Below are 16,935 nucleotides of genomic sequence, written 5' to 3'. Positions count from 1 at the left end.
CATGATGTACTCTGCATAGAAGTTAAATAAGTAGGGTGATAATATACAGCCTTGATGGACTCCTTTTCCTATTTGGAACCAGTCTGTTCTTCCATGTCCAGTTGTAACTATTGCCTCCTGACCTGCATACTGGTTTCTCAAGAGGCAGGTCAGGTGGTCTGGTATTCCCATCTCTTTCAGAACTTTCCAGTTTATTGTGATCCACACAGTCAAAGGCTTTGGCATAGTCAATAAAGCAGAAATAGATGTTTTTCTGGAACTCTCTTGCTTTTTCGATGATCCAGTGGATGTTAGCAATTTGATCTCTGGTTCCTCTGCCTTTTCTAAAACCAGATTGAACATTTGGAAGTTCACAGTTCATGTATTGCTGAAGCCTGGCTTGGAGAATTTTGAGCATTACTTTACTAGCATGTGAGATGAGTGCAATTGTGTGGTAGTTTGAGCATTTTTTGGCATTGCCTTTCTTTGGGATTGGAATGAAAACTGACCTTTTCCAGTCCCATGGCCACTGCTTAGTTTTCCAAATTTACTGACATATTGAGTGTAGCACTTTCACAGCATCATCTTTCAGGATTTGAAATAGCTCAACTGGAATTCCATCACCTCCACTAGCTTTGTTTGTAGTGATGCTTCCTAAGGCCCACTTGACTTCACGTTCCAGGATGTCCAGCCCTAGGTGAGTGATCACACCATCGTGATTATCTGAGTCACGAAAATCTTTTTTGTACAGTTCTTCTGTGTATTCTTGCCACAACTTTTTAATATCTCTGCTTCCTTTAGGTCCATACCATTTCTGTCCTTTATTGAGCCCATCTTTGCATCAAATATTCCTTGGTATCTCTAATCTTCTTGAAGAGATCACTAGCCTTTCCTATTCTATTGTTTCCTCTATTTCTCTGCATTGATGGCTAAGGAAGGCTTTCTTATCTCTCCTTGCTTCAAGTAGGTGTTTGTAATAAATAGTTTTCCTGGGATTATAAATGTTATCTGGGGTTAGGTTAGTTCTACACAAGCTACGTTAGCATAAGCGGAATTTAATATGAAAAGTTTCAAAATCTTATTTTTAAATCTTATTTTTAATGAATAAAATGTCATGCAGAGATAGAGTTATTGGTGACTGATGTTGTTGTTTAGTTGCCACGTCATGTCTGATTCTTTAGTGACCCCATGGACTGTAGCTGCCAGGCTCCTCTGTCCATGGGCTTTCCCAGGCAAGAACACTGGAGTGGGCTGCCATTTGCTTCTCCAAGCACTCTTCCTGACCCCAGGACTGACCCCGCATCTCCTGCGTTGGCAGGTAGATTCTTTACCAGTGAGCCACCTGGAGGGAAGCCTACTGGTGATTAGATTAATTTTAAAAAAATTTATTCACATTTTAAAACACACTGTGGGCATTTGTGTGTGTGTGTGTGTGTGTGTGTGTGTGTGTGTGTGTGTGAAGGCAGCAAGAAGAAAAAAGTATCTTCCAAAAATAGAAAATTTGAAAAACCAGACTTTAAGTAGGAGAGACAATGTTCTTCATGATGAACACATAACAATAAAAGTACAATAATGACTGCATACAGATGCCTCCTTTAAAGGAATAAAATAATCTGCTTTTTGATATAACACAGTCTTTGATATTTTTCAAATGAATAAATGTAATGTCAAATGAATAAATAAAGCATTTCAAGCTCAATATAAAATCTAAATATCATAGATTTCCTTTTCAAAATATGATTAACAGAATATCCGTTTTTCATAGTATAATGCATCCTTTAAGAAAATAAAAGAGCTACATGTTTAAGTAATTGTGGGAAAGTCTAGGCTTACATATTTAAAGAGAAGAGATTAACATATTTGAAGAGATATGTTAGTATTAAATATATTTATTTAAATATAATTTATGTAAATTTTAATATATTTATGTAACTATGTTTTGAGAATATAATTCTTAATTATACTTAATTTCAAAGATAATGATAATTGACTCAAAATGAAAAGCAAGCACGAAACAGATGCTTCTGTTTCATCATATTACAAAAATAAAAGGTGCATGCCTCATGCTCTATTACCACAAAATTCAAATAAAAAGATCATGATCTTCCCATCTAGAAGTCAGATTAGTTGCAATACATTTCATCAAAACATATCTTTATCTAATTTCTTCACTGTACTAAGTTGTTCAGCATCTACCTACTTATATATGTGGCAGTGACTTATTTTAAAAAATTAATAATAAACTTGATTTTGCATAAGGAAATCATAAAAATCACCATTCATTCCGGTCAGCGTCACAGTTGCAGTAATACTGAGAATCAACGCAGTTCCCCTCCAATCCACAAGTACATTTTTGAGGATCAGGCAAAGAACCTCCCCAGTAAGTTTGTGTTTCGTTGGTTCTTCCAACCCACCAGCTCAGAGGGGCTCCATCTGAAAAATAAAGGTGAGAAAAACGACATCTGCTTTGTAACCCGTGACCTTCCATCCCAGTATAATTCCCTTCTTTCCCAAATCATTAAAAAGAATGAAAGGAGGAAAGACTGGTTTGATGTAGTGATATTCCAAACTTCATAACTGATGGTATTTCCTTAAGAAAGCTTTTTTAAAAAAATATTTCATTATTTAAGCTTAAATTATTGATATATTTTTCTTTGAGTAGGAAAGAAACCAGCAGTTTCTATTTAATTCAGGCATAATATAAAAAAAATGTATTGAGAGTTCACACACGCCATTTCTTTAAAAATAATTTTTTGAAACAACAAGGCATCAAATTATAATCCACAGTAATTAACATATGAGAAACAAAATTGATTTGAGAACATAATATGCCTACTAGAACATTATGAAATGCTGTGTAAAGTCAGTGATTTATCTCAATATACTTATCGACTAAAGATAAACTAGCTGTTTAGGCATGGTATGGCATTCTCTCGCTATGATTCAAGATATATTCGAAAGTACATATTTTTTCTTCTGTTTACTGGCTTGGCTACTTCTTCAGAGACTACAGAAATAACACTGAAAGATCTTTATGCCCAAAGCAAATACGACACTCAAAAACAAAGTTTCCCTCAACCAAATGCATTTCTTTCTATGATGAATGTTCAGTTACCAGCTCCTTCACAGAGCTAAGACTAAAATGATGCCAAGAAGCTAGAGCAAGGAATAGACGGAACATTTAGATATGGTTTGCAGGAAATCTGTCTTAGGGGAAAAACGAGTTAGAGGGGAAAAATCGCAGTCACTGGAGAGTCAGGGTGTGAGACGAAGGCAACATCAAATCAGTCAGCTCCTCAAAGGTGCGCGATCATCTTTCCACTGACTTTCAAACCTTTCAAGTTGTGGCCACTAGCTTTACTTTTACTAATTTCTCCCTTACTTACAAATGCCAGTGCTCATAAATCTTACTATTACATTGGATCTGTGCTAATGCAGGTAAGTTCTCACTCAGCATTACTATGCTTTCCTGTGCACTGTGCCAAGAAATCAAGGAGCTGTTGGAGGCTAATGTTAACGTACTACTCAGTATCAACAATCTTCATTCTCTTTAACTGCATGATTAACTCATCAACTGAAGGCAAAACCTACTTGAAACATTTAATAGATCTATTTCGACATACTGCTAAAAACATTATGTGGTTATAGATTTTTAAAAAATAAATCATCATTCTTAAATACTGAATAGTATTTTCACATCTAAATTTGCTATCTTCCCTAGGAAGTAGAAACCACTGAATATTTTAAGGATACCAAATACCTCTGATTTCCTTAGTCTTATTGAAGTGTCCTAAAGAATTTATATAAGAAAGAATTAAGAAAAGCGTGAGAACATTTTTAAGTTGAAATTAAAACGATGAAATATCAGGAATGATGGTGGATCACCTCTACTCCCATAGTTATGAATAAAATTCCAAATGGCTTGAGTATTCCCACTGACCACCCTTGCAGTGTGCCGAGCTGGAGGACCCATATCTCGCTGGAAACATTTTCATAAACATCTCCACTTTATTCATCCACAATCACAGCACCATTATTGCTTGACGCTGCTATAGTTTCAAGATTTGAAACTGTAAATTTAACTTGTCTCACACCACCTTCCTGATCTTTCCCGTACATTCCTTATTACAACCTCAAAATCCAAACTGTTCCCTCTTTTTCACCTCAAATCCATTCTATATGGATTCTAGGGTCATGGATCTGAAGAAAGTCTGTGTATTCAATGGTTACCCCCAGTCCCAGTTCTAGAGCCTTTTAGAGTTTACTATTCTCTTCGCCAGTGGCTCCCAAGCCTGGCTGAAACACCTGGGGAGCCTCAAGAGCAAGATGTGTGGCGCCACCAGCCCTGACGCGGGAAACGCCTTCCCACTCACTGCCATCCCCTCACCGTCGTGTGGGGCTTGGCTCGCTCACTAGCATCCTTGGGGATTTTGTTTTCTGGTTCTTTTAGAGTTTGACTCATTTGTGACTCTGACCATTGCCTTTCCTTTTCTTTCTTCTATAGTCAAGCAACTTAGTTCCATTTTGTTTCATCACATTCATTTACCCTTCTGTATTTATGTTCTCTTTCCTTTTAGAAGGGTTTCCCTTGTGGCTCAGCTGGTAAAGAATCTGCCTGCAATGCGGGAGACCTGGGTTCAATTCCTGGGTTGGAAAGATCCCCTGGAGAAGGAAAATGCTACCCTCTTCAGTATCCTTTCTTCATGGGGTCACAAAGAGTCAGACACGACTGAGTGAGTTTCAATTTTCCTCTTAGACTACACTTCCATACTTGCTTATCTATTTTTATAGATTCCAAGATAGATATTCACTAACAATGAACCATCAGTCTCATACTAAACTGGTAGGATCACTGTAAGCATGATGCACTGGAGAGCTGGAAAGAGAGGTGAATGAAGTTGCTCAGTCGTGTCTGACGCTTTGCTACCACATGGACTGTAGCCCATCAGGCTCCTCAGTCCATGGAATTTTCCAGGCAAGAGCACTGGAGTGGGTTGCCATTTCCTTCTCCAGGGGATCTTCCCAACCCAGGGATCAAACCCGGGTCTCCCACATTGCAGGCAGACGCTTTACTGTCTGAGCCACCAGGGAAGCTCACTTCAATTTCACTTTGTATGTGTTACCCCACCCTCCACCTGGTGGCATGGAGGTGTCTAGACAGAAGAGTCTGTATTGGACAGAGGATCGAGGAGGACATCAGAACTTCTTAAGCAGTACAGGGTCCTGATGGAAGCAGTGTTTCTTAAAGGTTAATTTTCTTTACACAGATTAATCATGTGGATGCTACATTGGGTGGGTAGGAGATAAGGACTGATGGCCAGTTGAGAGGCCAGTAGGAAAGGTCTTGCAATAGCTTCATGTATCCGGTCATTAAAGCCTACATGGAGGCAGACCTGGTGGAACTCCAGATAGTCTCACATAATGAGACGTTCTAAAGGGAGAAAACACAAACTAGAATCAGAATTTAGGAGCAGAAACTGATTATTAAAGGTAGAATAAGAGAAAGAGTTAAACATGGTTTTCTGATTCCTATTTGAGCTACTGGGAAAAAAAAAAAAGCCATGTTTCCAGCAGCCTGCTCTAATTTTCGGTTATACCCAGAGGGTAACTTGTCAACAATCCGTGAAAGAGTCACACGGAAGAGTCACTTTCAGAAAACGGAGTCATATTTTTATTAGCTCTTTCCCATGATAAAAACAAACTGAATGTGTCAGTTGCCCTTTACAAGGGACTGACACTGAGCATTCACCGAGTGTAAGGAGGAAGCCCTTTCTGTGCAGCCCTCCAACTGAAGCCAGAGAGAGACGCCAGAGACAATCAAGGCTTTGAACAAAGCTCAGTGTCAGCTGACCTTGTTCTTTTCTTCAGGCAACAGCATCTCCGTGACTTCCCGACTGTGACAGGCTTGCTAAACACTTGGGGAGCACACGCCCTGGGTAGCTCTTTGCCAGCACCTTGGCACAATTAAACTCTGCAGGAGCTGATGCAGTAAGGCACCCCATGGGTAGGGGGATGGATTCCCCAGTTCACTTACCTTCCTTGCTTACAAGCCGCGACTTCTTGCAGTAGTAAGTCAGCTCCTGTTCACAGTGCTCTGCGCGGTTAATGGTGGCCTGGAGTTGCTCCATGCTGGCCACATACTCGAAAAACCCAGTGTAAGGGTTCTCTGGGTTGGTATTTCGGACTCTTGTGACACCAGAGCCATTGTGCTGTATGATGGTCCACGCAGTTTCTTGTATGCAGAAATGGGGGAAGAAAGAGAGGAGACCATCACTAGTCTGCAAAAGTTAAAATAAATAAAGAAAATCAAAATCACCTTTTATCTGAGTCAAATTTTTCTAGTCATCAAACCTCTCTGAGAGGTAGAATCAATACAAATGGATTCTTAAAATTTTAAAATTATAGTAAAATGATTATTTTCCCTGAAGTTTATATGATTGCCATGCATTTGCAGTGTTTTTATTCTACTTTTTCATATAATTCAGCCAGAAAGTATTCATGGTAAAAATATTAAGAAAACTGATTATTAAATGTTGTACATTTCATCAAATCTGACATTCTACTTTTAAAAGATGCATCATTAATTTTAAGAAAGAAAAGAATAATGCTGCCTATTATAACTGTAAAACACTGCTGATTGTTGATACATCCTGAATTCAGAGATGTTACAGTATGAAAAAAATGCATCTTTGAATCTTTAAAATATTTTAAATTACATAACATAAGCAATGATTTATCCATCCTTGGAAATCATCCATGCTGCCAGCAAAAAGAAAGTCAACTTTTTATGGCCCATATACCTCCCTTCAGACAACTTTTAATTATGAGTGTACATCTATTTCCTTTTTAAATCAAGCTTCAGAGCACTTTTTTTTTAATAATATGGGAAAATGTACAAAATATCAAAGTGGGGAATGCAGGATACAAAACTATATGTAATATGATTAATCTACCTACACAAACACATACACATCACTACATATTCATAGGAGACAGATGCTAGGAAATTACACCAGGATTACACCTATTTCTTCTAAAGTCAAATTTGAAATATTCATTTAGGTACCATGTGACCCGCACAGTTATGCAGTGCAATAGCAAGTTATGCTTCTGAATACGTGGCACAGTATCAGCATCTTGACTCACGAGAAAAATAAAACATCTCTGCGTATGTGCGAGTCCTGAATGTCTGCAGACATTTCCATCACACTGATTACCAAAATTATTTAGATGAAATAAAAACCCTACAAGGGTTGTAACAGAAGATAGACATATTGTATCTGTCTTTCAACTTTCCCAGCAATCAACTTCATATTATATTTACCATGATATACGCAGGCCTAAGAACACATTAATCAAAAGGCCTCTGATTTAATAGGTGAGAAACAGATTGGAAGTTGTCAAAACTCTGCTATAAATGTGCCGTTAAGTCACATAATTCTTCGGTATTACAGAGGAAGAATCTAAATTGGAGGAAAACAGTCGGTAGAGATACCCAGCCCCCCTGTTTTCAGCGAATACATTCACATGGATCAACACAATCAGAGCAAGGAATTCCACTCCCACCCCTCTCCTGGTCATCAGAATTTTGAATGGAGAAGCCTGTTAAATAAATGAGACACGAGGCAAATTTGACAGCCATATTCTCTTCCATGAGTGGAACATAATTTTTCTCTGAAACCATAGCCTTTTATAGCAATAAAACCATTGCTTTCATTTCCACCTTGAATTTCAGCTGACTGAAAAGCCTGATCAGTAAATTGTCTTCCTCAAAGAGGACATGATATACAAGCTAGTGAAATTAATTATGGATGGCCAGACAGCAGGACAGCGAGAAGATCACCAGGAGACCCGAGTTTGCGGATCTGGCATGGGTCAGCACCCTTAAGTAAGTCAGGTGAAATCTGAGCCTCCATTTCCAAATTCTAAAAAAAAAAAGGTAGGGGGGAGAATATAGGAGACAATCTATTAAGTCTGAAATTCTATCATTTTAGCCACACAGTCTTGGCTATTAGAAATTTAAGATTATTAACTGGGCAAATGTGTTAACCTAGCCTCTGCTGGACTCTGCTTTTATTATTCAGCAGAACCATTCATCCTTTCTTGTAGGGAATCAATGGCATGGGTGAAGCAGCTCATCTCTGGCTGAGTAGCTGTCAAAAGAGCTGGACAATAAACCTACTTGAAGCCTTTGTCTCTTTGCCTTTCAGGTCATCCTTAGAGGGACTTCCCTATCGTTTAGCATCCTCTGGGTCATGATGAACACATCATGTTCTTTCAAGGTCTCTTAAGGTGTCGTAAGAAATCCAAGGCCACAGTGCATGTCAGCTGCTAAAGGGCAGCTCAGAGAAATGTCTCCTTTTGAAATTCTAAAATTTCCATATTATGATAGTTTCTGCAAGCGAGTTCACTTTCAATAAAAGGTGCTACAAAGATGAAGCTATGCGGACACTGCACTTATCAGCAATTAAGATGTCCAGGGCAAAGGAGAGAGAATGAAAGCATCACAGTGGATTCTGGGCAATGGACGTAAGAGCCCAACATCCAGGCTCCATTTCTCATGTGTTTTACTAACAGAGGAATCTCTGCAAACTGTCATACTGTTCTTTTGGACATGATCATGGTATCCAATGTTTCTACAAATACCTGCTTAGAAATTACAACTATAAAAGACAAAGACTTCACTATGTGTAATTCAGTGTTCTGTGACTTATTAAATCGGGTTTTCCCACTGGTCTGTAAGCTCTACTAGAAGAATGATGGATTCTAACTCGCTAATCATAGCACCTCTAGTGCGTGGCTGGGCACAACGTGCAGAGAAAGACACTAGGTACTGAAGGGATAAATAAATGAGTGACTAGAACCAAAGCACTGCCCAGACTAGAGCACAGTCTTCCAGGCGATCTGTGTGATTCTCCTTTTAGCTGCTTTCGAACTTTGGAAATAGTAGACATCTGATGCGACTGCAAAATAATGCTAAGGCTGCAGCTGTGAAGGGTATGAGACCTCCCACTTGCAAGCTAACAAGTTATCTTGCCTTCTATGTGCGCACTGAGTTGCACCATGACACAGGGACCCCTAAAATACGAGACCTGGAGCTTACAGAGGATGGCTGGCACACCTCCACCCCTCCTAAGAGTGAGAGAGGACTCTGGAATGCAACAAATCTTCTTCAAGGAGGAGGCGGGCAGTCCTCAGGTGTTTATCACTTAGAAGGTAGGCAAATAAATCTGGAGGAGATAAGCTTTGAATTTCTCCAGAGAAGTCCACTATCTCTAACTTGTAAGACATATTTAATCATCCTTTAACACAGACTTACTTTGTTGTTGTTTGTTTTGCTTAGCAAGAAAGTCATTGTTTCCTTACAACAAGTAATTGCTGTCTACAGGCTGGCCAATCTACCTGCTAGAGGCTGTCTGGGTTCCTCTGCTGTGGAAGAAGCTGGTTTTGCCTCCACTGGCACAGTCATTTCAGTATTACCGATGTAGAGATATATCTGTTCTTTGAAACTTCTTACAACTGGCTATTATATCTTACCAGTTTCCTCATTAGTAAAGTGAAAGTGAAAGTCGCTCAGTCGTGTCCGCCTCTTTGCAACCCCATGGACTATACAGTCCATGGAATTCTCCAGGCCAGAATACTGGAGTGGGCAGCTGTTCCCGTCTCCAAGGGATCTTCCAAACCCAGGGATTGAACCTAGGTCTCCTGCATTGCAGGCAGATTCTTTACCAGCCAAGCCACCAGGGAAGCCCCCTCATTAGTAAAGTGAAAGGGAAAGTGAAATCGCTCAATCGTGTCCGACTCTTTGTGACCCCATGGACTGAAGCCTACCTGGCTCCTCCATCCATGGGATTTTCCAGGCAAAGGTACTGGAGTGGGGTGCCATTGCCTTCTCCAGAGGATCTTCCATTATTAGTAAGGTAAACATCACATAAAATCTTCAAAACGTGTTTAGCTTTTATTTTTTATATCTGTGTAAGAGTCATGATTTAATTTTTTTGAAAATGATCCTTTACCAAATGCAAAGAGAGTTGTCAAGGTAAGGAAACACAGGGAAATGAGTAAAGAGAGAGAGCAGAAAAATCTATGAAATTAATATATACGCTAAAACACTGAAAGGCATTTTAGGCCTACTGGTGTAGACCTGAAGTGATTTCTCTCCCTGAAGTGATTTCTAATATATAGACTGTATGTTAAGCAACTGAGTAATTAAGAACTTGATTTATCTTGGGCTGACTGCTATTTTTTAATGTGATAACAGTGTAAAGAAAAAAAAATGCTGTTTAAGCAACACAGTTGCAGAGTGCGCATTCCTTCAGGATTAATAGCTGCGGTGACAGAGGTGATAAAGACTTTAAGAACAGGCCGGAAGTGCTGTGTTAAGGAAAGCTGAGAGACAAAAAAGCAGCTAGCATCCTGGAGCAAAACTGGATGTAAACAAGGCGCATTTAAATAATGGTAGTGAGTTATTAACTCTCATAGCTATTAGGAAGGGTTGAAATCCCTGTAGTACAGATAGTTTTGCTGTTTTAAGTCTCAAACTCTCCAGCCTTCTCATGAAAGGGTCTCAAGAGCCCTTATCTCGGAATCACATGGGGAGCTTGCATTTAATAGAGCAGAGACCCAGGTCTTGGTCTCTAAACTTACTGAGTCAGTGAAACTAAATCCAGGAGTCTTGGAAGTGGGTGCCCAGGAAAAGGTGAGCTTAAGCCATAGAATTATCATTTCCACAAAACTTCAAAAGCCACAGCTGTACCGCCTCATCACTTTCTCCACACTGAAAAGATGTCCTCACAGTGTAATGTTTGATGAGACATTTCTTACATAAAACTATTTCAATATAGAAAAGGCTTTCATGAAGAAGAAGAAGAAGAAAAGCCCTGTACATTACAACAGAGACAACCACTGGGATTCACATTATCCTAAAATTTTTTAAATTTTATTTAGAAGACTGTGTTTAGAAAAAATTTTCAGACTTTTAAGTTTCAGAAATTATCCATTCAAAAGAGATTTTCTTTGTATCTTTTAGCTTGTAATGGTTAAAGAAATTAAATCCATGTGGATTTGTCTGTTGGATATTAATTCTTGACTAAGAATTTTTTCTTTAGTTACACATTTGAAAACTACCAATCCAGCCTTTTGTCTTGCCTTCAAAATTGGTATACCTGATTGCTGTACCTTGAGGATAGGTTATTGGTTACAGGCAATGAGACGCTGATAGAATGTAGCCTTTTCTAGAGGAAACATTTTCAGGCTGGGAGAAGAGACCCAGGTTTCAGCTCTTGATCTATCCCTAATGATATTCCTCAGCCTGCCTCCATGAACTCCCTGAGTCTTGCTTTTCTCATTTGCAAAACCAGATCAGTAAGGAAAGCCTCAAGTTGTGACATGTATTTTTCACCGGCTTGTTACATTCTGGGACTGTCACTTTTGTTTGAATATATTTCAACATTCTGGAGCTTCTGAAAACACTTTGCTGTCTCCTAACTGGGTTATCTGTGTCTCTGTCTTCCACCGCTTGCTCTTCAAAGGGTTTGAAGCTTTGTGAATGTCCTCTTTTTCATTAATACTTTTTGATAACCTTGGTAAAGCACCTCAAGGAACTAAGATAGGCATTAGTAATGTAATATAATAAGGTAAATGTTGATTTATTAGAAAATAAAATAATTCCTCTCAATAAAGTGAAATTAATAATTTCTTTACCATTGAGATGGTCATGAAAAATGCACATGGCCTATAAATTACTAAAGTATTATGCATAAAAACATAACATAGCCAACGTATGTATGTGTATCAGATTCTCATTTATGAATCTGGCTACTCACTAAAACTTATTTGAATCCCCAAATCAGTTCTTGAGGCGTTCCTGCATGTCTGCAGGTACAAAGCCAAAAAAATTAAAAGTTGCCCAATATGAATTTCAGTTGCCCAGCTGAAGTTGAACAGAGCCAGGCTGTGACTCCTCGCTTCAGCTCTCATCCTGTAAACATGTATTCTATTTGTCGCATGTTCTTTGTTGATTTCACTCTGGTTCCTAAGCACAAGAAGGCTATGTTGCGCCTCCTGGCAACACACGGGATCGATACACTTCCTTCAGGTGTGAGTTCTGGTGCTGTTGGTTGTGAGTTCAGTGTTAATTAATTAACAGAATGCATTAAATAAGGTGTCTTTAATCTGAAACACAAGTGAAACAAGGTCATATATTGATCAGTTGAGAATACTGTGACTAGAAGCCTGCAGGAATTTAAGTGAAAGTTAAAGTCGCTCAGTTGTGTCCAACTCTTTGCTTCCCCATGGTCTATTCAGTCCATGGAATTCTCCAGGCCAGAATACTGGAGTGGGTAGCCTTTGCCTTCTCCAGGGATCTTCCCAACACTGGATCGAAGCCAGGTCTCCCACATTGCAGGTGGATTCTTTACCAGCTGAGCCACAAGGGAAGCCCAAGAATACTGGTTACGTAATCTTACTGTAATTCCCTGGAAGCAATGGTCCAGTATTCATAAATTCAAGTGACTGTGGTTACTTTATAGAACATAACTATCACGGATAATGAGAATTCTGTGTGTGTGTGTGTGGTGTTTCTTAGAGCTCTAAGAATATAGACACTTAGCAACTTTGAGGTGTCTGAACCGCAGAATCAAAACTTCATAAAGCAAGTACATGGGCATAGTTCAGGGTGCTTGGTGGCAACACAGGATTCACAGGGATGCAGTGACAGATTGCTGAATCTCACTCAAAACCCTCATTAAACAGGAAAAAAATCAAAAAGTTATTTGACACCTGAATTCATATTATTCAATTGCAAAATTTTCCTTTTCTGTCTGTGAAGTCTTCTCACACTTACTATGTTTAATTCTCACAAATAGAGCAGCTGCTACTGCTGCTAAGTCACTTTAGTCGTGTCCGACTCTGTGCGACCCCATAGACGGCAGCCCACCAGGCTCCCCAGTCCCTGGGATTCTCCAGGCAAGAACACTGGAGTGGGTTGCCATTTCCTTCTCCAATGCATGAAAGTGAAAACTGAAAGTGAAGTCGCTCAGTTGTGTCCAACTCTTAGCGACTCCATGGACTGCAGCCTACCAGGCTCCTCCATCCATGGGATTTTCCAGGCAAGAGTACTGGAGTGGGGTGCCATTGCCTTCTCTACAAATAGAGCAGGCTGTTCTCTAAAGTTTGAAAACTGTAAGTCTAAAATAGCTATGCCCAAAACTGGCTCCACAATAAGTATCAAATGGGAAGGTTTTTAAAAATATTGATTTTGATGTCTCACCCTAACCCTCCTGCCTCAGGGTGCTGCCTGGGAATATGTACTGTGGAGAGCAGGGAATTTCGTTGATGGGATAAACATGTAAGAATCGTTAGCTGTCTTAGGTTACTTTGGCATGTGGAGCAGTGCTATGGTCTGAATGTTTGTGCACCCCACCAAAACTCATATGTTGAATCACTCACCCCCAAAGGTAATGTGATTAGCACGGGCACCTCTGTGAGGTCATGAGGTCAAGAGGGAGGTGTTCTCATGAGTGGGATTAGTGCGTTTACAAAAGAGACCCTGCAGAACCCCTTCTATCACTATCACATGCGGGTATAAGAAGTCGTAAATCTGGAAGACAGGTCTCATCTGACAGTGCTGGCGCCATGATCTTGGGCTTCCCATGCTCTAAAACGGTAAGAAATAAATTTCTGTTGTTTGTAAGCTATCTGATCTGTAGTATTCTGCTGCTGCTAAGTCGCTTCAGTCGTGTCCGACTCTGTGCGACCCCATAGACGGCAGCCCATCAGGCTCCTCTGTCCCTGGGATTCTCCAGGCAAGAACACTGGAGTGGGTTGCCATTTCCTTCTCCAATGCACGAAAGTGAAAAGAAAAAAGTGAAGTCGCTCAGTCATGTCCGACTCGTAGCGACCCCATGGACTGCAGCCCACCAGGCTCCTCCATCCATGGGATTTTCCAGGCAAGAGTACTGGAGTGGGGTGCCATTGCCTTCTCGCTGCCCAAAGAGACTAAGACAGGCAGTATTTCCAACGATGGTAGAGCAAACTGAAGCCACCTGGCTATGTTATATGAAACATCCCTAAAAACACATTCTATAGTAATTTTCCAAAACATTTGTCAGCAAGATTTGCCACTACCCTGCAGCTTTTAGAATTACACTTTAATACAAAGGAACCGTTGCTCCCATATTCAACTGCCTTCTCAATATTTCATGAATGTGCAACAGATATCTCAAATTCAAAGTGTGTAAAACTGAGCTCATCTTTCCCCTCAAAACTCTCTGACCACATCTCAGACCATGGCAACTTAATCACTCCAGTTGCCGAAGCCAAAAATGTGGTGTTATTTTTTGGTTGCCTTTGTTTTCTCATTCCTCACACATATTCAATGAGAAAATTGAATCTCCGTCCACCATCTACATTGTATGATCCAGTGCAGACCACCTTCCTGGCTCTTGCCTGGATTCTTAATTACTTAAACTCAGTCTCCAAACAGGCTTCCTAACTCCTATACTATTACACATATACATATTATTCATATGCATGTACATATTTGGTATATACCTATATATATATGTGTGTGTGTGTATGAATACATCTTCTAACTCTTTTCTACCTCTGCTCCTAGACAGGTATTTCCCAACACAGGAGCAAACGTGATCCTATTAACGAAAGCCAGGTGGCATCTAGCATTGCTTAAAACTCTCCAAGGTCTTCGGAACTCACTCAGGGTAAAAACCAGAGACCTGACACGCTGTAAGGACCCCTGACTCTTCCTCTCCTGCCCCCTCCCACTTGATTATTTCTTGCTTTCCTGTACTTCAAGTTTGCTCACCACACTCCAGCCACACTGTATCTGCCGCTCTTTTCTGAACACACACACGCAACACTCTCTCAGGACTTAGCATTTATTTCCTCTGCCCAGAAGGCTCTTTCCCTAGATATTCACTGCCAGATTTTAAGTAGTAAATCCTCCTCTACCATGCCTCCTGCTTCAATCCAATATTTCCTTTTTCTGTTTATTTTGCTCCATGAAATGCTGACCTCCTGACAAAGTGCTATCCAGTGTAAACTTTTTGCAATGATGGATTGGTGGCTATGCAGCAGTTAAACTGTGGCTAGTGAGACTGAGGAAATGGCTTTTAATTTAATTTTATTGTAATGAATCAATTCAGATTTGTACAACTTGTTTCATTTAGTTAATTTCAATTAAATGTAAATCTAAATAGTGGCTACTACACAGCACAGTTCATCTAGAATCCATTTGTGTTTGACGATGAAGGGATCACGTCTTTTTACAGTATTTACACACAATTTCACCCAGCAGGTGGCTCAGTGGGTAAAGAATCTGCCTGCAATACAGGAGACACAGGAGATGCCGGTTTAATCCCTGAATTGGGAAGATCAGGGTAACTCACTCCATTATTCTTGCCTGGAGAATCCTATGGACAGAGGAGCTTGGCAGGCTCCATAGGGTCCATGGGGTTGCAAAGAGTCGGACACAATTGAATTGACTGAGCACACACTGAAAAAACCATCTTTCCTTCACTGTACACGAATGCTACCTTTGCAATGAATCAACTATCCATATATGAGTCTGTTTACAGATTCTCTATCTCGTTTCATTGTCTGTCTGGTTTTCCTTGTGTCAATCACATGCTGTTTTACTCAATTTATCAGCGTAATGTCTATATTATAGCTGGTAGACTTGAGTCCTCCAACTTTATTCTTTAAGATTGATTTAGTTCTTCTGGCCCCTTCAAATTTGCTGGTAAAGTTTTAGAGTCTGCTTGTCAAGTTTCACCAAAACAATTATGAAAGTATTAGTCATTTAGTTGTGTCCAACTATTTGATCCCATGGACTGTAGCCTGCCAGGCTCCTCTGTCCATGGAATTCTCCAGGCAAGAATGGAGTGGGTTGCCATTTCCTACTCCAGGGGATCTTTCCAACCCAGGGATCAAACCCAGGGCTTCTGCATGCATGTGGATTCTTTATCATCTGAGGTACCAGGGAAGTCCAATTATACCAACCAACAAACACCCTGTTGAAATTTTAACTAAGGTTTGCACTCAATCAGTACCAAGTTGGGAAGAATTGACATTTATATCACCATATTGAGTTTTCTAGTCAATGAAAATTTTATATTTCTCCGTTTTTTAGGACTTAATTTATCTCAAGAGTATTTTACAATTTTCTGTGTAAAAGCTATGCACAACTTTCTTTAGATTTATTACCATGTTTTGAGATTTTTGATGCTACTAAAAATAGAATCTTCTAAAATTTCATTTTAATTACTTATTGCTGATATACAGAAATAAAATTAACTTTTACCTTAACTAGGTATCTAGCAATCATTCTGAATTTTAATACTCTGTATATTGTTCAGAAAACTCTCAATACATAACCTGGCCATCTACAAATAATGGGAGTCATTTTTTCTAGTATGTATGTCTTTCATTTCTTTCTCTTGTTTTATTACACTGCCTAGGACTTCCAAAAACAATGGTGAACAGAGTGATAATAGTAGGCATCGTTGCATTAATGTTGGTAACAGGGATAAATTTTTCAGTACTCCACAAAAAACTGTGATATGTACTGTAGGTTTTTTTAATGGGTCCTCTTCAACAAATTAAGGACATTTCCTTCTACTGGTAATTTACTGAGTTTTCATTTTCTTTTTATCATGAATGGATGCTGCATTGAAGCAAACACATTTTCCAACACTATTAATTCCTATATAAGTTTATGTAGGTAAGGAATAAAATTCATTCTTACCCAAATTTAAGAAAATATTTTCAAAGCTTTCACATGCATCAATCTTTTTTCTTTCATTATTATTATTTAAAATATTTTTCAGCTTTATTTAGGTTGGCAAAATTGTGTGTATTTAAGGTATATAATGTGATGGTTTCATATAAATACACATTGTGAAATGCTCACCATAAACAAGATAATTAGCATTCATT

The 16,935-nt window shown here is 39.3% G+C and overlaps 1 protein-coding gene across 4 annotated transcripts in view; it reads right to left on the bottom strand.

The window, feature by feature from the left end:
• Nucleotides 1-16,935, bottom strand: part of CNTNAP4 (contactin associated protein family member 4) — a 313,164-nt gene that overhangs the window by 94,689 nt on the left and 201,540 nt on the right. For all 4 annotated transcript variants that reach the window (XM_059876848.1, XM_059876847.1, XM_010814367.4 and 1 more), the window contains exons 13-14: nucleotides 6,014-6,211; nucleotides 2,256-2,412 (exon numbers count right to left, since the gene is read on the bottom strand). In XM_059876848.1, coding sequence (XP_059732831.1) covers nucleotides 2,256-2,412; nucleotides 6,014-6,211 — 355 coding nt within the window. The remainder of the gene's footprint in view (nucleotides 1-2,255; nucleotides 2,413-6,013; nucleotides 6,212-16,935) is intronic.

This window comes from Bos taurus, chromosome 18, assembly GCF_002263795.3.
Source record: "Bos taurus isolate L1 Dominette 01449 registration number 42190680 breed Hereford chromosome 18, ARS-UCD2.0, whole genome shotgun sequence".
NCBI classification, from domain to species: domain Eukaryota; kingdom Metazoa; phylum Chordata; class Mammalia; order Artiodactyla; family Bovidae; genus Bos; species Bos taurus.
This window is presented reverse-complemented; position numbering and strand designations above follow the sequence as displayed.